Source organism: Artemia franciscana, chromosome 4 (assembly GCF_032884065.1).
Source record: "Artemia franciscana chromosome 4, ASM3288406v1, whole genome shotgun sequence".
Lineage (NCBI taxonomy): Eukaryota > Metazoa > Arthropoda > Branchiopoda > Anostraca > Artemiidae > Artemia > Artemia franciscana.
Genome location: NC_088866.1, coordinates 23,443,317 through 23,470,111, shown reverse-complemented (window position 1 = coordinate 23,470,111; position 26,795 = coordinate 23,443,317). Strand labels below are relative to the sequence as shown.

The 26,795-nt window shown below is 33.7% G+C and overlaps 1 protein-coding gene and 1 non-coding gene across 5 annotated transcripts in view; one reads left to right on the top strand and one right to left on the bottom strand.

The window, feature by feature from the left end:
• The window catches only part of LOC136026171 (uncharacterized), a 149,493-nt gene extending 126,934 nt beyond the window's left edge, over positions 1-22,559 (bottom strand). For all 4 annotated transcript variants that reach the window (XM_065702492.1, XM_065702493.1, XM_065702494.1 and 1 more), the window contains exons 1-6: positions 22,392-22,559; positions 13,496-13,596; positions 12,763-12,968; positions 10,141-10,317; positions 8,502-8,645; positions 4,772-5,027 (exon numbers count right to left, since the gene is read on the bottom strand). In XM_065702492.1, coding sequence (XP_065558564.1) covers positions 4,772-5,027; positions 8,502-8,645; positions 10,141-10,317; positions 12,763-12,968; positions 13,496-13,596; positions 22,392-22,537 — 1,030 coding nt within the window. In that variant the 5' untranslated portion in view covers positions 22,538-22,559. The remainder of the gene's footprint in view (positions 1-4,771; positions 5,028-8,501; positions 8,646-10,140; positions 10,318-12,762; positions 12,969-13,495; positions 13,597-22,391) is intronic.
• Positions 3,378-3,449, top strand: Trnae-uuc (transfer RNA glutamic acid (anticodon UUC)). The gene has a single exon. It is a non-coding gene; the product is annotated as a tRNA-Glu (tRNA).
• Positions 22,560-26,795: the final 4,236 nt, after the last annotated feature.

Sequence of the window (26,795 nt, the reverse complement as noted above, 5' to 3'; positions counted from 1 at the left end):
TTTTATGGCGATTTTAAATTTATAAGTTTCATCGAGTTTAGTCTTACCCATCAAAAGTTACAAGGCTGAGAAAATTTGCCTTATTTGAGAAAAAGGGGGGAAACACCCTCTAAAAGTCATTGAATCTAATGAAAATCACACCATCATTTTCAGCTTATCAGAGAACCCTACTGTAAAGGTTTCAAGCTCCTGTCTGTAAAAATGTGAAATTTTTTATTTTTTGCCAGAAGATAGATCACGGATGCGTGTTTATTTGCTTGTTTTTTTTGTTTTTTTTCTCTCCAGTGGTGATTATGTCGACCCAATGGTCATAGAATACCGCAATACGGCTCATTCTAACTGAAATTAATAGTTATTGTGTCATATTTAAGTGACCAAAAAAACTGGAGGGCAACTAGGCCCCCAATACTTAAGTTAAAAAAATAATGAGTACTTAATACTTGATACTTAAGTAAAAATTTGGAGTACTTGTTGCAGCACTGACCTCAATGAATGATTTTTCTTTAGCATTATTCACTTACCTTTGACAATAACTAGTGGCTGACTTACAGCTGCTTTTTAGAGCAGGCTAAAGAGATATGAATGTGAATAGATTGGGTAGGATTGTAGCTGACAACATATTTAGCTAGGATGAAAGTGAATATCACCAAACGTAACCAAAAAGTTAAAAACAAAATTCCAAAAAAAACTCTAGCGATAGGAAATTGCCATTGGCAGGGAGTCATTCCTAGGGTTGATGGCACATATCACAGTGCCTCATCCCGACTCAAATATAAGTAAGTAAATCTAAATCAAAGTCAATAATTTTGATGAAAATGGAAAGCCCTTAAGCCGCCGCAACTTACCCAAGCCATTGCGCCCAAGCCAGCTGACCCAGTTGCCCCATCGATCGGCTCTGTATTTAGATTATTCAAGGATAGTAAATATTATCTTCATTAGACTAAATACAAAAATATTATTATGGAAACAAATTTGAAGTTTTTGAAAAGAGCCAGAAGCCCCTCAAAATGATGTCAGTTTTATTTCGATTTTGTTCAATGAAAAAAAAAAAAAAAACAACGAAAATGCCACTTTTTTTCTTCAAGATATGAAGTACCTTTTGAAATTCAGGACAGAAGTCTTTTATTTTTTTATATTTTGCTCAAAGGTAACTTTAACAAATAGGTATTTTCCAAGCTTTTTTCTAGAGGAAACGATTGTTCACTGGCATTAATGCAGGTTATTTAACTAAAATATTGTCTTGTGAAGTTGATTGTGATCAATCTGTTCGCATTTCTCTGATCAAAGACATGATTAATAGTTTTGCTTCAGAATTCCAGGCATTTAACAATTTTGGCTCAAATTGCTTCAACAGTCTGTCGATTTCTTTGACTTACAGAACAAAATAAATTAAATTTAGCTTATTTACCAACGCCAGCAGTATTTCCCAGTGAGTTAACTTCTTTAGTAGCGCTGGGAAGACATAAGTTGTGCTATTGAAAATACGATGAATATATATCGTATATTCGTCTACCGTTCATCTAAAACTCTAATAATTCTAATAATAAATTCTAATAATAAATTCTAATAATCTAATAATTCATATTCATCTATCAAATATGATCTATCGTTAAAAAGCTATGCAGACGATGTACTTAATCTGAGCCACCTCCTTCGCTGTTTAGAGGAGAATTTTATTCAGTTTCAAGTAGAATATGGAAAAATAGGTCTTAAGTTTAATGGGAGAAATGAGAAGTGATGTTGTTTAATGCTAAGCAAGGGTCTGCTGTTGATGTTAGGCTGGGTGGTGCTACTATTCGGCTTGCCGAACAGATAATTTATTTGGGGATCCCTATTGGTCGGTCTATGCTTGAAACGCGTCACCTTTTGCAGTCATCCGCAGAAGCGGATCTTTTTAGCGTATAGCCGCGTTATAGTTTATAAGCGTCAGTTTGATTGGCGGATTTCGGCTCAGCTGTACGATGTAGTGGCATTACCCCATTATCTGTATTTAAGTCCCTTTTGGAGGATATTCCAAAAGGAAGATAAGAAAAAATTGCAGTCTACATCGCCAGATATAGCTCTAATATTGCTACTCATCTTTAGGCAATTATTTTGAGGCAATAGTTTTTTGTTTTTTGTATTTAGATGTCCATTTGTTCTTTATTTTTCTTGTGTTTGTGTATTCTTTTGTAGTGTGTTTTTTGCTTTTTTATCTTATACTCCAACTGTTTCTTTTGATGGGAAATAGATATATACATACATACATACATATGTTACCGTGAGTGTCCGAAATCTGGTTAATGTCGACATTCACCGGTGAATTTCAAAAAAACTTTTTTTTTTCGTTGCCCATAATCTCGACCTAAGTCCGGGTAATACAAAGAGTAATGGAAGAAAGGTACTTAAATTTTATAGTCACCACACTCAAGTTCTGTCGAGAAGTGAAGTTTGGTTAATGCTAATGAAACAAAACAAAATATGATGAAAATATAATACTTTATCAACAAAATTACATAACCTAAATACATAACCTAAGCTAACCTAAGCCTAACCAAAATACCAAACAAATATTCAATTAAAATGTAGCTACAATCCAGTTTCCCACACAGCCGAAGCTAATATTGTCTGGGGTAAAATTCTAGTTAATTGACTTCTTGCTATCTCAGAAAGGGTTTAGGTTAGGAAAATGAAACATTCAGGGATGAATCTACAGACTAAAGTATGTCCCGGGAAGGTATTTTGAAGCAAATACCTCCACTCCTTCTCCCTCTAGAGGGCCGTGACCTTTGATGACCTTTAAAAATATGTGTGTTATAAAAAGAAACCTTGCAAAATAGATCTTCTGCTTAATTGAAGCACAACAAAATTGTTTTCAGCTTCATAACTTTGCTCAATTCCATTTTATAAGGTTTTAAAGATATGCAAATACCTCTCCTAAATTTTGAAAATAAACATTGCTATGGCACAAAATTCCACTCAAATAACAAGAATTCCATTTTCAGAACTAAAGGAAGAGAAAAAGCAACAAGTACCTGAAAATTAAGGTCGCATGTTGTTTTGTCAAAATTTCAAGAGACAAATTTCTGGGCCTTCTAGAGGGAGAAGGAGTGGAGGTTGGTACTTTAAAATACCTTCCCGGTACATACTTTAGCCTGTAGAACCGTCCCTGAAAGTTTCATTTTCCTAACCTAAACCCTTTCCGAGATAGCAGGAAGTCAATCAACTAGAATTTTACCTTGTCTTGCATAAAGACCATAAAAACCTGTTATTGTCTCATGTTCGCGATACAAGATCTTGAGCGTGGTGGCCATAAGACAAAAGTATCGAAAAAATATTTCGTTTTGTCCTTATTAAAATTTCGTATTATCAGAAAAAATCTGCAAATTAAGTAATAATCCCATATGGTCTAGTGGCTAGGATAGCTGGCTTTCACCCAGCAGGCCCGGGTTCGATTCCCGGTATGGGAAATTATTTTATTGTATTATTCTTGCAAAATATGTCATTTTATAATTAGAAGTCGTATTAATTATTGTCATTGTATAATTTTTGTATTTTGAGTTAACGCGATTAGTTTTTCCAGTGCAAAATGAAGAATAAAGACAAATCCCTGCTACAAGGCAAAAGAAGTGATTTTCCTTATGTGTCAAGTTGGGGCTCAAAATCACCAGTTAAAGTGTTCGATCCTGATGTAATAAAACAATAAAATGAATTCGATAAAATAAATAAATTTAGTGTTAATGCTATACAATTCACCTATTTATTTTTTCCTTACTTCCATTACTGCCTATGATTAAATTAAAAAGAAGTCTATTCAAATGATAGTAAAGATCAAATATTAGAAAAAAAGCCAACAAACAATTACAGGGAATTCTACGACATCCATATTATATTGTTAGTACCAAAGCAGTTGGTTGGCTGATATCTCTATATGAAATTTTATAGCTGAGATTCATTAGTATAAAGCATAAATCGTTAGTGAAGTATGAAAAAAAAGTCAATTTCTGCAAAAAATATTTTCTAAGACGAAATAGCTGAGATTCATTAGTATAAAGCATAAATCGTTAGTGAAGTATGAAAAAAAAAGTCAATTTCTGCAAAAAATATTTTCTAAGACGAAATGGAATAAAAAAACGCTTTTATCTCCAAATGGAAAAAGTAAATAACATTTTTTTGGCTCCTATCCAGAAAAACTACCCAGAAAATTTTTTTGGTGACTAAATATGAAACTATGGGGCAGACGTATTATATTTTATAACTATTTAAGGAAGAATTTTCATGTTCTGGCCACTCCACGCTTTCATTTTTAATAATAGGATTTTTTACTCTTCTGAGTAGCAGATTTTTTTTTTGTATTTGGAGATCAAAGGAACTTGTCTCATTTCTACTATACCCAGTTTCTTTTCACACACGAAGTTTTTTTTTTTTTTTGGGGGGGGGTAATAATAATAAAAATTTTGGGAGGAGACAATGGTAAAAAAGAAAACTTATTTTAATAATTTGTTAAGCTATGATTTTTTATAAGTTTAGGTTTATAAGTTTAAGCTATTAAGTTTTTTATAAGTTTAAATTTTTTATAAGTTTATTTTTTATAAGTTTACGTTATAATTTAATAAAGTGCCCAGAAACTAAAAAAATAGGATCCCGCAGGGGGGTGAGCCAGAGCCCCTGCGTATATCCCTGATACACACCTTGAAAAACAAAGCTAAAATGGATAGCCCGTCATCCTCATTGGTTGACAAAATAGCCAATCATGATACATTCTAGCCCTAGGAAATCAATTTGAACATACCTGATTTTTTACAGCTTTGAACAACAGTTCCAACAGCTTCTTCAAAACTAACACAATCCCATAAGCCATCACATCCAAGAATTAAAAAATCTGCACCGTCTAAACTTGTCCTAGTAATCTCAGGGTCAGAGGATATAAAAGGTTTCATTTGTTTATCACCAATGGCTCGAGACACAGACAACATTCCATTGACGCGGTATACACCATCCCAATGAGACACCATGCCTCCCAATGACTCGACTCTTTTCACTTCATCCTGGAACGAACAAAGGGTGATGACATCGACTGACGTAATTTAAAAAGCGAAAAAAATCGAACCATCTAAGCCGAGATCCTTTCATGGAAAGGTTTTTGAATTATGCCTCAAAGGAGGTGTCTGTAAAGAATTAAAATAAATAAAAAAAAACATAGAAAATATATATTTCGTAAAAACAATTAGTGCTTTCTTCTTGGAAATTACATACGGCCCAAGTCGTTAATAATGGTTTAAAAAAAGCAAAATTCGATTTTTTTTTACTTTTATTTGACCAAGAATGCTCACGAGACCGATACGAAAATTATGAAAATGTGCAAATCCTCAAACACAGAAGGAAGAACAGAAATAGTCATTTTGTACCAATTTTTATTACCATACTTAATATGTGGTTGTATTTAATGTATGGTATATTTAATAAATTATCATATTCAATATATGGCTTCGAATAAAAATTATCTCCTTCGCAAAACAATTTTAATTCAATTTTATTCGATAAAGCTTTTTACATATTTACGCCGACAAATTAGTATATACTATCGACAATCAAATTCAATTGCAATATATTTTTCAAAATATTAGGCACAAACACTTTTCTTCGGTAAAATTTATTATAGCTATTCCAAGTATTCGTGGAATCATTCATATGAAAAAGTTTTTTGGAAAATTGAGGCCCTAAACTAATTTTACTATGTCGTGACTTATCTAGATTATTTTTTACATATGAAATTGCCAATTATCAAAAGAAATTATATTGTCGTTTTCGACAAAAATTTATAGATAAATAAAGAAAAATGAATCTATAAAATTATCGTTCGTTTGATTAGGTAAGATAGTGCTATTCCTCTCTTATGATTTAGCTAATGCAGTCTCAATTTTAAGAAATATTGTCGACAGAGTTGTGAACTCTAGCTCTAGTTACCAAAAAAGCGAATTTTATTTATATTTTTGCTGCCTTGATAAACAACGTCCTAATGAGGCAACACGTCTGCTTATGAAGCAAATTTTTCACTCCATCCTGGAACAATAAAATGACGCTGATGACAACTGCCATAATTCAAATGGAAGGCCAAAAAAAAAAAAGAACTGGAACCATCCAAACAGAGATCCATCAATGAGGTTTCCGAATTACGCAATAAAATGAAGTTTCGAAACTAAGATCCTAAAGCCCATCTAGTTTTAGCATTGAACGGACTAAAAAAAAGAACGCAATACAATACTGAAAAAGAACTTAAATTTTCAAATTGAAAATTAAATATACCCTAGATTACGCAATCTTAGTTTGAAATAACCAATGCCAGACCTTTAAATTTACTCCGTCAAAAATATCCGTAAGACCGAACAAATATGCATTTTAAAAATGGGCGATTTCTTCTTAAATCCCAAAACAAGTAAAGAATTTAGAAACATATTTCATCTACTTTTTCGTTGGTAAACTTAGCCCCAATGAGGCACCATGCCTCCTCGGCTCTTTTCCATTCATCTTGGAACGAAAAAATGGCACTAATATCAACCACATTAACTTGAAACGCAATATATTTCAATACAACCCTTAAACCGTCGAGACAAATGAACTTGCAACGGAAGATCATAACGGAATGACCTGACAGAGAACACAAACGGCCATTTTAGCGCGAAAACAAAGCAGTTTAAACCTAGTGTAAGACAGATTTTTTTTTCTAATCTAGTTTCACGGGCTACTAAGGGAATGTTACTAATAATTTTGTTCCCTTGGTAAACACCACCCCATTGAGGCACCATATCTTCTAATGATTGAACTCTTCACTATATGCCGGAACAAGAAAAGGGCGATGCAATTGATATCATCGTTACGATGGTTTTACCTACACGACATCGTCACAACGTTATCGTATCATAGAGTATGCTTACTTTATGCCTCCTATATTCTAATGTGTCCGTTAAACCATCACCTCACATTAAGTTGCAGCAGAAAACAGATGACATACGTCAGAAAACACAAAACCGGTCGTTTTCAATGAGAAAACAAAGACGTGTGACCCAAGAATAACATGGATTTTTTTCCTCTTTTTTAGTGCTTCCGGTTTTTTTGGGGGATGTTATTTGTAACTTTGCCTCCTTGGTAAATCCTGCACCTTTGAGGCACCACATCTCTTAAAAATAGAATTCTTTTCGCTTCATGCCGGAAGAAGAAAGGGGCGATGATATCAATCACAGCAAGTTAAAGCATATTACATTCCAATATAAATTCCAAATTGTAGCGAAAATAGATTAAGTATGACAGGGAAAACAAAATGGCTGCATTCAACATGAAAACTAAGCCGTATGAATCTCGGAAAAGGGCCATTTTTTTTCTTATTTTGATTCTCGGGTTACCTTTCTCGAGGTTTTATTTATAATGTTGTTGCTTCTTCCCTTTTATTTCCCCGTTGGAGACAAACAACTAACCAAAACAAGCATTTGCCCTATTGACAGACCATTTCTTCTTGTTATTAATCAAAGCCCTTGCCTGGCCTTTTCAACAAGATTACTGAGTACGAGTAGTTTCCAAAATTAGTACCAGGTTTTCATAACCTCCTTAAAAAAAAGAAAAAGGAAAACGTGGTTTTGAAGGAGCTCACCGCATTTCTCTCACTCTTATATTCTCAACATTATAAAGGATTCCTGAAGATTGTCTTTCGGAGGAGAGAGGGAAAATAAAAAATAAAATTTGTGCCATCACGCCTAAACCTCGTGTCTACAATTTTCCTGTATCTGAGATAATTGGCATAAAACCATCTGCTAACCTTCTTCCGCTCTCCTCCTGAAGATTAACGAAAGGAAAAATTTACATAACACAGCTTATACTGTTTCTGGAACTTATGAAGACCATGTTAAAAATAATTCGACTCTAGCATTCGATAGACTAGTAGCATGGTTTACGGTCAATAGGCTACCTCCGAACACTTTAAAAACTAAATTATGGTATATTCCAGTACATCAAGGGCACTTCCACTCCCATGTCTGAAGTTGAATGAATGAAGAAAAAACAGGTTTTTTCAACTGAAAGTAATTCCGTATATGAAGGGAGTTGCCCCCTCGTCAATACCTCACTTTTCGCACTAAGATATTTTAGAACTTTTAAAAATCTTCTAGCTTTAATTAGGCGATCTTTATGTTTCAGAGGTTGTTCTTAAAGAATCGGGACAAAGAGCCAAGCTTTAGCGTAAAGATTGAGGTACTCAGAAGGGGAAAACCTTCCTACAGGGATTTACGGAATAATTTATGGTCGCTTTAAGTTTTAATATTGCTCCATAATATTACTTGAAGAAAACTTGTTTTTCTAGTCAGTTTCCGATAGTTTTCAAATAATGCCGGGAAATCCTGCGCCCCTACATGGGAAATTTCCTCCCCCACAGAAAAAACCCCCAAAGTAAAGTTCTTCCAGCGTAAAATATCTGCATGGGTTTAATACAATGTAAAAACACATTAAAAAGAAAAAAGAAGCAATGAAATTACCTCTCTAGTTGGCCGATGAGGATTCACCAATACTTGCACCTCGCCACTGCGAGATATAATAGCTTGAGAGTCACCAGCCCAGGCAACGAATAGGTCGTTGCCATACAAAAGAGCACATAGCGCTGTTGTGCCACACTTTAGTGACTGAAAGAAATATGACTTAAAAATTAGTTTTTAGATTTTTGTTCCTTAGTCATTTCAATGAAAGACACAAGCAAATTTTTTGTTTCATCAAAGATAGTACTACTTACATTATCATTGGAGAAGACAATAAATAGCTTTCAAACTACTTGCGTGATTTAAACAAGTACTAAGCTAAGTTACGTTAAGTATAACCTTAACACTTAAACAAGTCCTTTTCCACTAGGTTAACATAAAAATCCATACTATCATAATCGCAGTCCCAAATCTTCACAATCATCAAACGCAAATTATTCAAAAATTGAAGCTATGGGAAGGAGATTTCAAGCTCTGATCAAGCATGGAAGACTTTCTATGAAAATTTACTAGTTTCTTCTCTAAGTTCATTAATTATTTATCTAGGAACTTCATTTTGAGTTTGACTGTTCCATAATTTAGCACAAACTTACAAAATGTAAATTCTAAGTACACTTCCCACTGGCTACGTTACGGGCAAAATGTACTCCAAAAGATTGCATAAAGTCTTATGCTATGCTTCAACAGCGTAGTATGAAAGAACCATTAAAGTATATTTGGCCTTATGCAATGTTATATAGCGGTCTTGAACAAAAAAAAATGGCGTCAGAAGCACCTGAGAGCAGATGCTCAAGTCTGGCCTTTTCCCACAAGGGGGGGGGGATCTTGAGGTAAGAATAGTCATGGAATAAACACAGCTATACACCGCTGTAGACCGTTAGGCGTTACGATGAGTTATTGAATTATTGAGAGGGCCTAAAATAAGTTGAGGTTAGTAAATGACCAAGAATAACAAAGTTTTTGAGTGCGCTACTTGTCTTTCGTCTTTCAGTACTTTTTTTCACCAGTAAGATAATGATTTTCATAAAATGAACTGACAACTCCATTTTTGTGTTACTACTTCTCCTGCCTAACAGAATTCAAATAGCTATAGCTGTACTTTATTTTGAGGAAAATTTGAAATCACAGAAAATCTATAACAATTGCATTTCAAATGCAAAATACATTACAACAGGAGATAAGGGAAATGCCCCCCCTCCCCCAAAAAAAAGAAGATCGATCTAAAATCAACCCTTCAAAAAGTAAAAAGCTGTAAATAAAAATAAGAAAGAAACACAAAAAACACGGTAAAATTGTACATTTCGAGTTCTAAAGCCACTCTCAGACCCAGAAAAAACTTACCCCTCTCTGCTCATAAAAAAGGTCAAACTTATCTGCATCTATGAATTTCAGTACAGAGGGTTAACGTGCGAATTCAGGAGTAACTTCTAATATAATTAGAGATTACAACAATTAAATAACATATAATTGTTGATCAAATTAACAAAATATTTTTATATTAAAAAAGAAATGAAAATACCTAATATAAATATAAATGTATATAATAAAAAATGCATTTTATTACCTATTACTCCTATTCTGACGGCTTTAAAATTCAATACTCCTGTATGAGAAAAAATTCATAAATTAAAAGAAAACTTACTATTTCAAGAAAACCTTGGTCAGTTTCTTTAAAAGCTTGCCTTATTGCTTGAGGTATGTCATCAGGAAAATAGGGTGAATGAACAAGGTTATAATGCAAGTGAGCTGCAGCATAAAATGCTGCATCTGTGCCACCGTGGCCATCGAAAATTGCGTAGTAGCTTACAGGCACCGAGGTCTGGGAAAATATCACTATTATTTGACTATAGAAATTACGACTATTATATTAAATTACACATAGTTACCTACGAGCAAGCCTCCTGCAGTGCAAAAGATTGCAGTTGTACCACGTGACTGTCAAAAATTGTTTAGTAACTCGCAGACATTATGGTACTTGTAACAATATAAGAATTATTATATTACCTATGTTAAGGTCATGTTACAGAACAGTATGAGAAACTGAAAAAAGAGGTAAGTCAAGTTCAGCTCTTAGAGAAAATACATCAGCACCATCTAGCATTTCTTAGCAAAATTATAGCTAATATTTTTTTTTTCTCTTCTAGTTCTGGTTTACATTTGGCTGAAGAGAACAGAACCACTTTTACAAAAATGGAACAACAGGTAGATTGTTCCACATTTTTTAACTCGGCGATGCTTGTTATACTAAGAAACAATTTTCAGGATGTTTGGATCCAATCTAACTTGGATCAAAATAGAAATTCACCAAATGAGAATTAATATTTTTTTAGTTTTACAAAGAAATACTGTCCTGTCAATGACACTAGTAGTCTTGAATTCGTACTAAAGGCCCACAATTTGCCTTCAAATCAGTTCCCTAATCAATAACCTTCAAGGCACATTATTTATATCAAAGGCATAACTGAACACAGTTATGCCTTCCTCCTGCGATTAGTCCCATAAAAAAAACAATTCCAGCAGTTAACTGAAGTCACTAGGCTAAAAAAAATGCCTCAAAAATTTCATAGATAATAAGTATTGAATTTAAAAAAATTAAAGGAGCTTGTAATTTTTTTTTATTTCAACAGCAATGTAACAGAAATTATAACGGCAAATTTAACAGTAATCACAATGTAGATGGTTAAATAGCAACTGTCTCAAAAAATATGTCATCTTTGATCCATCTATAGAAACCATTCCCCCTCCCCCTCAAAAAACAGACTATACCTTAGCATTTTAAAGACAATAATAATAGTGGTAATAAAAATAACATTAATAGTAATGTTAAGTAAATTAATAAGCAATAATAATAACTGTACTTTATGATTTTCAACTTGTAATCTAAATTTTCAGCAAATCCAGTATTTCCATTCAAACAATAGCGTCGTCTAATTTTCACATACCTCAAAGAATATGTCATTCTTGATCCATCTGCAGGCAAAAACCCTCCAAATGAACTACTAGAAGTTTAGAGTTTTTTGCTGTATAGGAACAAAAATAATCACGATAATGATAATAGCTGTGCATGCAATCAAATTCTCTTTAACACAACCCATTAATTTCAACACCCATTAAGTAAATTGACTGTCATTGACTACATCCAAAGACAACATGGTAATCTGCAGTTAGACCAAAAATCAAAATTACCATGGAATTAAGGAATATGCTGCTCAAAGCATCGCTCATTTTGGCATTGCTGAAAAAAGAACCAGGTAAAATTAATGGTGATATTCTCAATCACCTCCCAGGAGGTCATAATCCTATAAAGCCGAGAATAAGGCTTTTAGTAAAAGCTATGTTTTAATAAAGTGCATTAATGACAATAATCTACTTTTTTATGAGGTCTCTGTATCAAAAGAATTACTAATTTATTTCTTGATGAGTCCAACATATCAAATTTACCACATCAATATACTATTTCCTTTGATTGAAAGAGACGTTGAAAGTTAATCCTTTAAATATTGGACGTCATTTTCCTTGCAATAACGTCAAACGGAATGTTAATTATTAGATCATTAGTCTCCAGATGTTCTAGGAACGATCCTCCAAACCATTCTTTGGGGAGCCCCTCCCATCAATGAAGAGCCATTTCAACACGTTTTAATAATAATAATAATAATAATAATTTATTTGTTACCCGCTTGTTTTGACAAATTAAGCGGAGTAAAAACATTAAGGAAAGAAAAACGAAATAACACAAACAATACAAGCCCCTTGCTAGAATACGTTTTCCCAGGTTAAAGACCACAATCGCATAGCGTCAACTACCTTACGAAAAACTAGAAACAGTACCAAAATAGAAATCATTCTATGCACCATGTCCTTTGCAGCTCTATAAATCCCAAACCCTAAAGAACTCAGGTACCAGCTGATTTGCAAGTTTCAGTACCGTTAGCACTAGTAGAGTGGCCCTTACTACCCCTCACCATTGCAATCAACAATCCGGAACTTATGTGCTGCAGATCAGTTAGTTTCAGTGAATCGTTTATTCCTTTTTTTACTAATGTGATTTACTAGTGTTGTATATGGTGTTTACTATGTTAAAAAGTAACATAAATTATTTGCAGCATTGGAATTAACTATGATAACAATTTTTATGAAATGAACCCTGAATTAAAAATAGTTTTTATGATAAAGTATTAATTTTAGTCAAATTTAATTAAACAATTAAATAATTTCAATTTAAGTAATTAATTTTAATTTTGTGTTAAATTTAAAAACTTACTTTGAGGTTAAATAGACCATTCATATCCTGAATTACTACATGACGATCTTCCATTCGTCTTCTTGTATTCTTAATAGCCTGTACAGAGTAAGGATGGAATGAAGATGTGCTTAAAACATTCTCCAAATTACTGCTTTCTAGTAACTTGTGACAAACATCATGGACAGATTGTAGAACAGTTTTCATCAAATGAACAGGTTCAATTCCTGAAATTAATAATTATAAGAAAATATTTACAAAAAGAAGATAACAAGGTCAATTGCAATAAATCTCAATATGAAATGCTTTCTAAATAAAAATCGATATTAATTTTTTGAAAAACCATTGTCGAAAAGCAGACTATCCTTACTTCCTTTTTACCTGACAATTTGAGCTTTCCTTTAATAGTTTTTTTTTTTTATTAAATTATGTGTTTCTTTTTTTATCACAGTCCCAGTGCTTCTATTTAGTTTATTTCTTTTCAATTCTTTAAGTTTTAATTCTTTTTTTATATTTTTGGCAATCTTTTTGACATTTGATTTTTATTAGATAGTTCTATTATATTTGTTTTTGTTGTTTTTAACTATGTTTATTGGCTTTTGAATACAAATTCGGCCTATCTAGGACTGTGATTGCCATAGATCTTTTCTTACAGCAAAATGGTGTCACTTAAAATTCCAGGTTTGATCCAGAAATAAATGTTCTTACTGCACTGAGTGACTGCACTTTTTTAAAGAAAAGGCAGAAGGCTTACCTTTGTCATCCTGTTGATCTGGGTAACTTATCTTGTGCATGACTTCTTCCACCGACTTTCTTGCAATTTGGACCAATAGACTTGGAGAACATGGTTTATCTCTAAAATTGAAAAAAAAACTGGTAGTAAACTGAACTCCTTTATTCGAACTTTTTAGCCCTGAATCAGTTAAGAAAATAAGTCTTTTCGGACCCAAATTAACATTGCTAATTAATTAATGATTCTAAAATCACAGTAGCTAATTATAACAAAAAAAAAATGGTAATGAAGAAAATAAAAAAGATAATCACAGTTGGTGAATGTAAAAGAATACAAGGCCTTGGTCTTGGGCTGTCCACTGCTATTCCGTGAGTAGCCCAAAAATAATTTGAAATGAATCATGATATTGCTGTTTTACTACTACTACAAACAACTTATTGCAGCACCAAGCTACTTAATGCCAACAAATCTGTACATGCTCCTCTTCAATCAGAACATGTCCAAAGATTTACTCCTTACTCCCTCCCATTAAGCTTCAACTTTGTCTAAATACTTTCTTATGATCTCTTTGTACCCCAGTCAATAATGAACTGCCCATATGAATGGCCAAAACACAAGATTTTTGAAAACTACCATCCTTCATCTTGAAAACATGACCTAGCCATCCTAGTCTTTCTTTCACTATAGCCTAAGAAAGTGGTATTAAGCCTCTTTTTTTTCAAAATCTATTTTTTGATAGACATTCACTCAATGTACTTGTACCTTTTAATAGACAATACCTACAGAAAAATCTGGCGTACCTTCCTTAGCCTTCTGAAAACCTCACAAAGAAAGCCATGCTTGACCCTGTCACTACCAATTACTCTTCAGTTAAATCTGCACATGCAATTAGGATCAATTTTGAAATTTATCCAGTAAAACAGTGTCAATAAAAACACATTTTTCAAATTTTTAGACTAGATCCACAGTAGGCCTTTCAGTTAATGCCTCCAAATGTGAGTTTTTGTGTTTTGGGAGTCCTCCACCAGCATCACCTCTTTGCTTGGGTTCTTCAACTATACCATGTTCAGCAACTATTAAATGGTTGGGTCTCTCTTTTTCCACGTCACTTTCGTCTACTTGCTCCGCTATTACGTCCAGTGTGCTGAAAAGTATGCGGGTTGGATACGCGAAAATTTCACCAAATCGTGGTCGGTATAACCAAAATGGACTATGCCGTCTTTATTCTAGTTTTTGTGCCCCTGCCGTTTTTTATCTTTCTGGTTTTGCTTTCCTCCTTCGCAAGAAGGATACAAAGAAAATACACTCAGGATATTTTAAGTATTGCAAGTATTTGCTGCGTCTGCCTCGGTGGTATCGGAATCATACAGTCGTCTCTAAATTTGACATCGTTGATGTGCCCTCGCGACTGAAACATTTATCTAAAGATATATGTCTTAAAACTCGGCAAATGATCGGTGTTTTTGACCCTCTTTGGCCATTTTTTGAATGGAGGTAATTTATTTATGTTGTATGTTGTTATGCTGCTATGTTATTTATGTTGTTATGTTTTTTGTCTTATTTTTTCTTTTTTTGTGTGTTTACTCCACAGTTTAATGTACTTTGTGGGTTATAAATAAATTATTTTTATTATTATTACTACTTTTAAATTAGGCGTCAACAATTTTTTTTTCATTAGACAGTTTCTAGAAATTATTGTAATAAATTTTTGCAAATATAGTTGTTAGAGAACAGTTACTAGCTTTAACTGTACAGTTAAAGCTGGAGATTCGTCAACATTGATCGAAATCTGACTATATGTGTTAGCTCAGTTAATCGATGGTTTACTTCCAATAATCTATTACTGTTTTTTACAAAAACTAATTTTATAGTTTGTGGTCGTTCAAAACGTGCCACTTGAGAGATTTCTTGTCAGGAGCTTCAGGTTGGTGATCAAGAAATTTGTAGGGTCCAATCATAACGTTATTTAGGAGTTTTCTTGATCCCCTTTCGTCATTTCATAATCGTACTGAGTATTTAAAATAAAAACTTGCTCAAAATATTGGGTCAATGTATTGTGAGAAGAACATTTTTCCTTTTACCATTTTAAAAATAATTTACCACTCCCTAATTGCCTCGTATTTGAACTACTGCTCAGTTGTATATCTTACATTTTGGAAGCATATAAAACCCTTACAGGTACTACAAAATAGGGCAGTAAGAATACTTGGAAATTTTTTATATCGACCATCAAAAACTCAAAATGTTTCGGAAACTAAAATGTTATTCCTTTTCTTAAATTTGTTAGACTTAAATAATATACGAGTATTAAATACTTCCATATGGAATTTTCAAATCCTCTATGAATCATCTATGAATAATCTCTGTTAATTTTACTTCCTTATTCAAATTGTTGGAGGTCTGGGATGTACCAAATTCCTTTTGAAGTTCTGAACGGTCAAGGTTTTCGATTAGGTACCAAATACCCTTCATTGCAAACATTTATAAGTTGAATGACAAAATTCTGTTTGATCCATCCCAAAAATCTCAGCTAAATTTAAAAAAGCAAATATTAAGGATTGTTTGCTAAAATTTTGATTATTCACCATTGATGATGGAAAATTAAATTATTTGATCTTCTTCTTTGTGTGTTTTGTTTTGCCGTCCCTGTGTTTGGGATGGCCTCCCATGCCCCTCCTGCCCGATATTTATTTATTTACTTATCCTTGTCACTTCTCTTTTACGAGTTTTCTTTTCTATTTTTTTTTTTTTTTGCTGTGTTAAATTTTGGAATCATTATTATGATGAGATGTTGATCTTTTTTTCAATATTTTTGCACTGTCCCAGCCTTAAGAGCTGTGCTCTCAGTTGGGAAATATTATTTTTGTATTTTTTAAAATTAATAAAGAAAAAATTGAAGTTACAAAGCCTTAGAAAAAAAAAAAAAAAAGTCTGATGATAAAATGATTATCTCTTACTCAGTAGGCATAATATTGTAAGTCTAATAATAATTGATATTGAATGTTTTTTGTCATTTTTAGTTTTTAATAGTATTACTCTTAATAGAGTTCAGTTGCATCTTTGATATTTATTGTTGAACATTACGTTAATTTGAACTTGTTTTTTCTTTGCTTATTTAAGAAAGCTCACTCTCCTGACTCTATCAATATAGTCAGGGTAATATTTTTATTTTAGAGGAAGAGGGAGAGAAATTTATTATACCAAACAACAGTATCAACAGCCACCTAATCAGTAAAAATTTTGTGCAGGGGGTGGCAACAATACACTAAAATAATAAAAGACAAAATATATAAGACAACTAATACAGATTTCGTATCTTAATCAGCACCTTGCAACTAAACAATTTCAACTTTACAATTATAATCATTCCCCAAGTGACTATAACTATTTATTTACCCCTCCCCCCCCCAAAAAAAAACAACTGAAATTCATTCACACTAAAAAGGGTTTCTTTGAATCCTCTCTTAAACAAGGAAATATCGTTAATCTTTTTAATAATCTGATCAAAATGGTTCCAACTTCTAATCCCCCCTATAAAGCACAGAAAGATTGACTAGATTGAAACAAGAAATAGAGTATTAATCTCTGCAGAAGATCAAACATCATAATTGTGGACAGAGGATCACAAATATGCTAAATTTTCAAGATGTAAAAAATTCAGGAAACATCTTTTTCTGATGTTTCTCAGTCATGCTTTGAATTGTTTTGATATAGGCAAAAATTTCAAGGAGTAAAGCCTGGTATATATGTGAGAGATTTTAGCTTGTAGTAAGTTTTATTGAATAATGAGACATCACTTTAATAAATAGGCAATTTACAAAGAAAATGCTATACATTATAAAAAAATTGCAAGAATCTCAACATTCTGGGACCACCTGCCTGATACACCAGCAACAGAAGAGTGAGCAGCCATTAAAGAAATTTTTTGTTTAAAGAAATTTTTTGTTTATAGAAATTTTTTTTTATTTTTCTGATGTATCTCAATCATGCTTTTGAATCATTTGATATAATTCATATATACATTGTCCCCCTTGCGTCTATTTACAAGCCAAGTGTGGTAAAATTGAGCAACTATTGCCTTTGAACAGTGGATATACAAGACCCGTTTGTGTCTAATTGGATTAAACTCATTTGCAATGAATGCGAACGGATGTAATTGCTTTCTATGACCCATGAGATGCTTTAGCTGTGAGGCTTTTTGCCAAGTTTTATTTAGCAAAAAAGATTTTTCTTTTTTTGGACTGTTCAGGAACAGCGCGTGAACTGGATTCATTTGATGGGAACCTCTCTGTAACAGCATGGATCGGAGAATAAGTTGGGATTGCTAAGGCTGACCAGGGAAGTCGGAGTCTGATGGGATTGTGAAAATCAGGGAGTAAGTCCTCAGTACAGGGATTGGAAATTACTGATTTAGCAAAAAGCAGGCAAATTTTTTCCCTCCTTTCTTTTAAGGTGGTAATGCATGCAGCTTTAAGGAGAAAAGAGTATGGAATTTCGCCTTCTTTGTAAATGATCCTGAGCAAACGCTTTTGGACTGATTCAATTTTGTCACTAAGTTCATTTGAAAGTTGCAAATGCCAGACCAGATATGCATATTCCAATAATGGCCTGATGAAGGATAGGTAAACATGGAGGGAATGTATCTTAGGACATTTAAATTTGTTTAGCAGCTTAAAAATGGATAGTGAAACATTTGCTTGTTTAACAATGTTGGAAACATGTGTGTCCCACTTAAGATCATTAGAAATTGTGACACCAAGAAGCTTAATATGTTTCACTAGCATTTGCACGGGATCGGGTTGCTAAAAACAGGAGTAGATTTCAAGAAGTTGATAGTCATTATCTGTGATTTAGTAAATGATTTATGTCTAGAATTTAAGAACTTTGTGTCTACAGCTTAAGCACAGAGCCTCTGCTGCCCTTCAGCAAGTAGTGTCCCAGGTCCCACCAATCCTGTAACAGTATATCCCCAGCCATCCTATGCTGTCGTTCTTAAAATGCCAAAGTCTCCCAATAATCCCGTTGCCCAGAAGCAGTTTTTGGATAGCGTCTGCCCCAACTCAGCCGAAATAAGTAAGCTAAGAAAGGTGAGACAGGGCTGAAAACTGTTCATCAAGTCCAAATCTTCTGCTGAAAAGATTGTTGAGCACTCCAAAGTGTTCAAGCTGTATTTTGAGACCAGTAAGGATCTTGCAATCTCAGTCCAAATCAGTTATGAGAAGCTGCCTGCTGATTAATTCAAATTTCTCCCAAAAAGATGTTATTCATGCCATGGAGTTGGTCACTTAGCAGCTAATTGCGTATTGACACCTATATGTGGTCATTGTGGTGCTTCTGACCACACATCCACGAAGGACAATATGTGCACTAGAGATATGTTCTGCATCTTAAACAAAAAGAAAGGCTATACATGCTACAACATAAGATGTCCAGCTAATAAAGCAATAATCAATACGAATTCCCTACCAAAATGAATCTAGATACCATCCAGGCTAAGCATGCAGTTGCAACATGGAATTTAAATGGAAATCTCCATAAACCGGTCTGTTTTTATTGAGGACCTTCTTTCAAGATATGATATTGTGTGTTTTCAGGAACATTTCACAACCTCTCTCAGCCTTATCTTATTGAACCTGCCACCAAACCATCAGGTTTTTATGGTTGCAGCCAAACGCTCTTACACTCATGGCTGGTCATCTGGTGGCCCTGTGACTTATGTTAGATCCTCTCAATCCACTTCTGTGTTTGACTTGGCATTAGACTTTCTCACTGTCAAAATACAAAATATGGTTATCATGAACGTGTACCTCCCTATGGACTATTGGCATGGTTGATCAGATTGACTGTTTGCCATAAGTATTGAAAGGCTATCAAAGTGTATTAATAAAATAAAAAGCATGGACTTTTGTGTCTGATAACAGGTGACTTTAACTGTGATCTCGAAAACCTGAGTGGCAACAACTGTTCAAGTTCTAATTGTGCTAATATGTTACTCGTTATGCTTGGTGATAAGTTTATAATTGCATCTAAGAATAAGAATTTTTCATATATTCATAGTTCTGGAAGTGTGACAAACCTAGATCATGTTATGCATACTTGATCAGTTATACCAAGTAAGATTCTTGTTTCTGATTCAAACTTTATGTCAGATCATTTTCCATTGTTTTTCAATATTGATTTAAATGTTAGTGTCTTGCCTCCTCTTGGAAGGCTCCAGAAGCGTCCTTATTTTGTTTGTGAATGGAAACGTGGTCTATGAGTTCATTTCAGTTGACTTGTGATGAACTTATTTCAAAAAGGGATTTCCTTTCACTAGGCACATAATTCAGAATTTCATATTTGATATAAGTTTGCTTGGGTATGACTATTAATTTATACAATTTGGTTTTACAGCAGTGTCATAGTTTATGAGTTGTCTGACCTTTATGTTAATCTATGGAAACTTTCAATTTTTATTCATGAAAGAAGAGGCTTTTTTAATTTTTGTCATGTTGATGTAATATCAAATGTGACAGCTATGTGATTACTATGGTGCTTCAATAGGGCAGTTACCCAAATAAAACTTCAAATTTTGTTATTCAAGAATTAGTTTTTATAATATGGCAACCCTACAAGTCTTCTGTTCTTGCTTAGTTCAAGTTCTAATTTTTTTTTGTCATTTTTTTGTCTCTTATTGGCTTTTCAGGTTTGTTTTTATTTATTCAGATTTCTTGTGTGTTAAAGTGCATATGTAAGTTTTTGTGGGGGGAGGAGGGGTGAAAAAAAGTACTTAACAAAGGAACAATTCATTTATATGTATTTTTCTTACTTTTACAAATTGGAAAAAATCTGGGGTAAGGTTGAAACTTGGTAGCCAACCCCCTGGGTATGGCTTTGCTTGTTTCTATGTTATCTGTGTGTCATTAACATCTATTTTTTAAATCATAATGGTGTAGAGAAACTCCATTTGTTTAAGAAGGCTCAATAATGATTTTTAGAAACCTGAAGAGAGGCAAAACAGAATTATGAGACCAGTGGCATCAATTACAGGAGGGACCAGGGAATCACCCCATACTCCACCTCTAGACTATTTTTTATATTTTCATTGAAAATGCCTTTGTGTTTTCTTTGAAAAAGAATGACAAATCGCCCCCCTCCCATTATATTTTCAAATGCATTTTAAATCTTTCTAAATTTTGTGATTTGACACTGTCTTAGATGAGACCACTCAATTCAACAAACATAAAGAAGACCTATGAACAACTTATGGATTTGTAGCAGTCTTTAATGATATTTCTATCATTATAAAGTTTTCATAAATATATTAAAAGTAAGAATGCTAAAATTTTACCCAAATGGTAGAATTCTAGTTGAGTGACTTCTTACTATCTCAGAAAGGAGTTAGGTTAGGAAAATGAAACTTTCAGGGCTGGGTCTACAGGCTAAAACATGTCCCAGGAAGGTATTTTGAAGTACCTACCTCTACTCTCTCTCTCTTGAGGGTCCTGACCTTTAAATATTTATGTGTTATAAAAGTGAAACCTTACAAAATAGATCTTTTGCTTAAATGAAGTACAGCAAAAATTTTTTCAGCTTCACAACTTTGCTCAATTGGAATTTGTGAAGTTTTAAAGATATGCAAACACATTTCCTAAATATTGAAGAAAAAAACATTGATATGGCTCAGAATTCTACTCAAATAACAGGAATTGTATTTTTCAGAACTAAAATCAGAGAAAAAGCAACTGGTAGCTGAAAATTAAGGTAAAATGTTATTTTGTCAAAATTTCAATAGGTATAGACCTGTCATGTAGGCAAATTTCAAGGCCTTCTAGAGGGGGAAGGAGTGGAGGTGGGTACTCATAAGTTGAAAAAAACTCACTTTTTCTAATTTTTTCAGATTAACTGTCCTCACACTCCCCCCCCCAGATGGTCAAATTGGGGAAACAACTATTTCTAATTTAATCTGGGTTGGTCCCTGAATATGCCTGCCAAATTTCTTTGTCCTAGCTTATCTGGAAGTGCCTAAACTAGTAAAACTAGGACAGACAGACTGATCAACAGAATGTGCAATTGCTATATGCACTTGGTTAATACCAAGTGCCATAAAAACAGATTATTCAAGTGAAAACAAAGAAGTAACATTAAACTTAAAATGAATGATGGGTATATCATTAAAGACTGCTAACAAATGTGTAATTTGTTCATAAGTATTTTTTGTGTTTGTTGAATTGAGAGGTCCTATCTAAGACAGTGTCAAATCACAAAATTTAGAGGGGTGTAAAATGCATTTGAAAATATAGCAAGAGGGGGGGGGGGGAATTTGTTGTTCTTTTTCTAAGAAAACACAAAGGCATTTTCAATGAAACCATAAAAAAATCTAGAAGGGAAGTATGGGATGGCTCCCTTGTCCCTCCTGTAATTGATGCCACTGGTCTCAGATTTCTGTTTTGCCTCTCTTAAGATTTCTCAAAATCATTATGGAGCCTTCTTGAACAAATGGACTATCTCTGAACCATTATGATTTAAAAAATAGATGCTAATGACACACATATAACATAGAAACTACCAAAGCCATACCCAGGGGGTTGGCTACTATTTTTGACCAAATATGACCAAAATATAAGCTGTAATACAAAAAAAGTTGCATTATATAGAGGAAAGGGAATAGTTAGGTTCCTTAAATACGTTCCTGGGATGTAGGCTACATTTTTTTAGACCTACCCCTGAAAATTTCAATTCCCTATCCCAACATCTTTCCAAGATAGTAAGAAGTCAATCAACTAGAATTTGACCAGATAGTGGCTTGATAATAGCATAGACTACCTTGAAAGTATTTATTTTATGGTATGGTTATGTCTATGGTAATTGCTTATATCACTCTTAAGACAATTGAAGAGCCTTTAAAAAACTAATATCTTAGGCCTATGTTACTTACTCGTTTCCAATATACTGTAAAATCCAGTCAGTAACTTGACCCTGAAGCTCACACTTCCTTATATAATAGGAAGGAACCTTCAATGGCAGAAAATCATTGGGATTTTTGGTGGAGACAAAACTTTGTAAAAACTCCTTGGAATTCATTTTCAAATATATTGCCAAAGATTCAACTAGCAATAAAATCCTTCTATAAAGTTGACGACGTAGTAGCGCTCGACTGCCAAAATAAGGGAAGGGAAATACTAAAGAATATGGAATATTATTATGTCAATCAAAGAATAATAACCTACATTATTACATGTGTCATAGAAGACCGAATAGAGTATAAATTTTCAATATTTCATATCAGAAATTTCCCTACTTAATTACCGCAAATTTTATGGTAATACTGTTTGCTGCAAAAACTAAAGCTGATGAAATATTTTTACTGAAAATTCAATTTCACGTAAAATTGGAATTACCACCGAAGATATTAGCTCTTAGTGAGAAAATTTGAAAAATCATTAATCCTATAATTGAAACTTAATAATACTACGCTCACTAAACAGCAAACAAAAGCTGACTTCACATGTAAAACAAACAGAAATTGAAATTTATGAGAAGAATTTTGGTCTTCTGTTTTTTTTATTTATTTCTTTTTCGTTGCAAGACTTGTACTTGTGCCATTTGGATTATTCTCTTTCCTTTCTTTAATAGTACAGAGAAATAAGCAAAATATTTTCGACTATATAGCTCATGATTCATCTTTGAAAAAGCGAAAGACTTGCTAGTGAATGTGAAAAAAAGAAAAAGTATTAATAAGTCAAATTTGAGATATTCTGCAAGATTTTTTATTATTTTATTGCAAAGAGCTATTTACTGAATTAATTTTTTATAGTAAAAGAATTAAAAAATTACATCAGCAAACCCTGAGCAATACTATTTTCATAACAAAAAATTGACCTGAAACCTCAAAGAAAACTAAAAAACTTTGATAACACTGGCCTAGCTGGCACGCAAAAGTTTTTTTCTGTGATACTCCGAAAAAAGGTCAAATGTGTTCTTATGGAGGAAAGCCCTTTTAGTTTGAATAGTAGAAAAGAAGGTTAAAATAAGTTATTGGACATGGATAAAAAAAGAAAGACAGAAACACCGACAGATTTACAGAAGTAACCATCCGCCAAACTGTTTGCATCAACGGATTTCCTCAGCCACCTGATTATTTCTACCATCCAAAATAAAGATTATGATAAAATTATAGCACAATCGATTAAACTGGAGCAAGTTTGGTAAAATTGCTGCATCAATTACTTTAAAAGTAAATTTATCCTTAGAATTACAAAAGCATAGGTTCAGATCCAATTCAAATTATCAGGGGTTTCAATGACGGTAAAATCACCAAAAAGATTCAACGATACCTTAGAGGATATTTTTATAACGAACATTTCAAAAGACCTAACAGTGCTTTTTAAGTGATTTTTTTTAACTCCTCAAGATAGGACCCCTCGCCCCCTAACGGTCAGACTACATCCTTACGCTTATGCTATGATTTATCTTAACAGCACCCGTGAAACCTTGATGCTAGAAAATTGAGCCTCTCTATATAAGATAATATATATTAGTGAAAAAATACTAAACAACAAAATAGAGATAAGAGTAGATCAGAGATAAGTGATTAAGAGGAAATAATTTTCTCAGTATTCTTTGGTTTGTCCAAATGTGCGTTGAAGGGGGAGAGCAATTGACTTTGACAAATTGTATCAACGGTTTGGATAATGTAAACGAAGAACTGCACACAACATTGCTCTTGTTATCATCTGGAATTGTGTTTTGTGATTTCATATTACAGCCAGGGGAGGGGGAAAAAGGGGAGGGGAGACGCCATGACTAATGCTCCTGTTTTTTATATATTACGTTTGAATTGAGAGGGAGCACCGTAATTAATTTTTCCCTAGGCGCCACCAGCCCTAGAAACGGCCTGATTACAGCGTGAATATCTTGGCAAATTTTTACAAGAAGTAACACCCAATAGAATAAGAATTTATACGACAGATTTCGAGTTAAAAACCTTTTATCGTTACACTTTCATCAGGAGCAAAAACTATTACATAGTCATGTTTAAAGTTCCAAGGACATTAAAACAAAAATACTTTTCGCACACTCTTCCACTCAGAACCCATTTTAAGATCCAATCATACCTGATAATCGATATTTAAATTTTAAATATTTCAGAACCATGGAGTTTTTAGGGAAGTACCACATTTTTGTCAATGTTGTAACATTAAACCACGAAAAAAAAAAATAGCAACAAGAATAAATCAAATTTGACAACAATTTTTTCCGTCCAAAAATCTAACACTAACAACCTGGTGATTCCCAAAACCACGTATCCCTGTAAATTAAAGTTACAGCTTCATAGGCTGTTTAATCTATATATATAAAAATAAGTTGTCTGTCTGTGTGTCTGTCTGTCAGGTGACGTCATGTTTCTGTGTCGACTGACGTCATGAAGTTAGTTGTCGTCATTTTTGCTTAGACGGTGACGTCATTAAAGATATTTAAGACATATATGTTCACGTAGAAATCTATTCATGTTTAGCTTTAAAATGACTGATGAACTTACAATGGCAAAAGCCGATGAAGATGCTCAGAGTCTATACCAAAAAACTTGCTGCTGATAGAGAAAGTCAGAAAAGAAAGCGTGCCGAGGAATCAAAAGAACAGCAAGGAAACAGGCTTGAGGCTGATAGAGAAAGAAAGAACAGAAAGCGTGCCGAGGAACCAAAAGAACAGCAAGGAAACAGGCTTGAGGCTGATAGAGAAAGAAAGAACAGAAAGCGTTCCGAGGAACTACCAGAGCAACGCGAAAGCAGACTTGCTGCTAAAAGAGAAAGTGAAAAAAGAAGGCGTGCCGAGGAATCACAAGAACAGCAAAAAATCAGGCTTGCTGCTGATAGAGAAAGTAAGAAAAGAAAGCGTGCCGAGGAATCACAAGAACAGCAAGAAATCAGGCTTGCTGCTGATAGAGAAAGTAAGAAAAGAAAGCGTGCCGAGGAATCAGAGCAACCTGAAAGTTATCGCCTGGCATTCAGGTACAGCCCAGTCGATGATTATAGCTTGAGTAGATGTGTTCAAATCGGGAAAATGTCTAAAATTTGTCCCTATTGTAAGGCCTTGAAATTCAATGGTGAAACAATGGGAATATGTTGCGCCTCAGGAAAAGTTAAACTTCCTCTATTGGCTGCACCACCAGAGCCATTGAAGACTTTCCTTACTGGAACTACGTCAGAATCTAAGCGTTTTTTGTCACAAATCAGAAAATACAACTCATGTTTCCAAATGACGTCGTTTGGAGCCCAAATCGAAAATCCAGATCAATTTATGTCTACTTTCAAAGTAAAAGGGCAAATTTATCATAGAGCAGGGTCCCTTCTACCATTCTCAGGCAAGAATCATAAATTTTTACAATTGTACTTCATCAGTGATAGAAATTCTGAATTGAATGCACGTTGCGAAATTTCTCCCAACGTTGAAAGGACAATCGTTTCCCAATTGCAACATCTTTTCCACGAAAATAATAATTTAGTGCGTCTGTTCAAAACAGCCATCGATTTGATGCCTACTGATACGCATAAAATTGTTATTTCCGCTGACAAAACGCCTCCTGGCCAACATGTGCGTAGATACAATGCTCCAACTATCGACGAAGTGGCAATCGTTATGGTCGGTGATCAGTTTTTACCTCGAGATATTATTCTTCATAAGCGAAACGCTCAGTTGTTAAGAATTGCTGAAACACATCGATGCTACGATGCCCTACAATATCCTATCATTTTTTGGGATGGAGCCGACGGCTATCACTTTAATATTAAATTGATGAATCCAGCCACTAACAAAGAAATGAATAAGAAATGCAGTGCAATGCATTATTATTCCTATAGACTAATGATTCGGCAGGATGAAGAAAATTATATTTTAAAATGCCATGAATTGTTTCACCAATTTGTCGTTGATATGTATGCTAAAATTGAATCAGAACGTTTGCTATATATCCGCCTGAATCAGACCAAGCTCCGCTCTGAACAATACATTCATTTGCGAGATGCAGTTATAAATGACGGTAATACCACAAACGTTGGAAGATTAACAATTTTACCTTCGTCATATGCTGGCAGTCCCCGTCATATGCATGAATATGCTCAAGATGCTATTGCGTATGTTCGTCTCTATGGTCGTCCAGATTTATTTATTACATTTACATGTAATCAATCTTGGGACGAGATACTGCAGCTTTTACTTCAAGGACAATCGGCGGTTCATAGGCATGACATTACGGCCCGTGTCTTCCGGCAAAAGTTGAAATCACTGATAAACTATATAGTAAAACTTGAAGTGTTTGGGTCAGTGCGATGCTGGATGTACT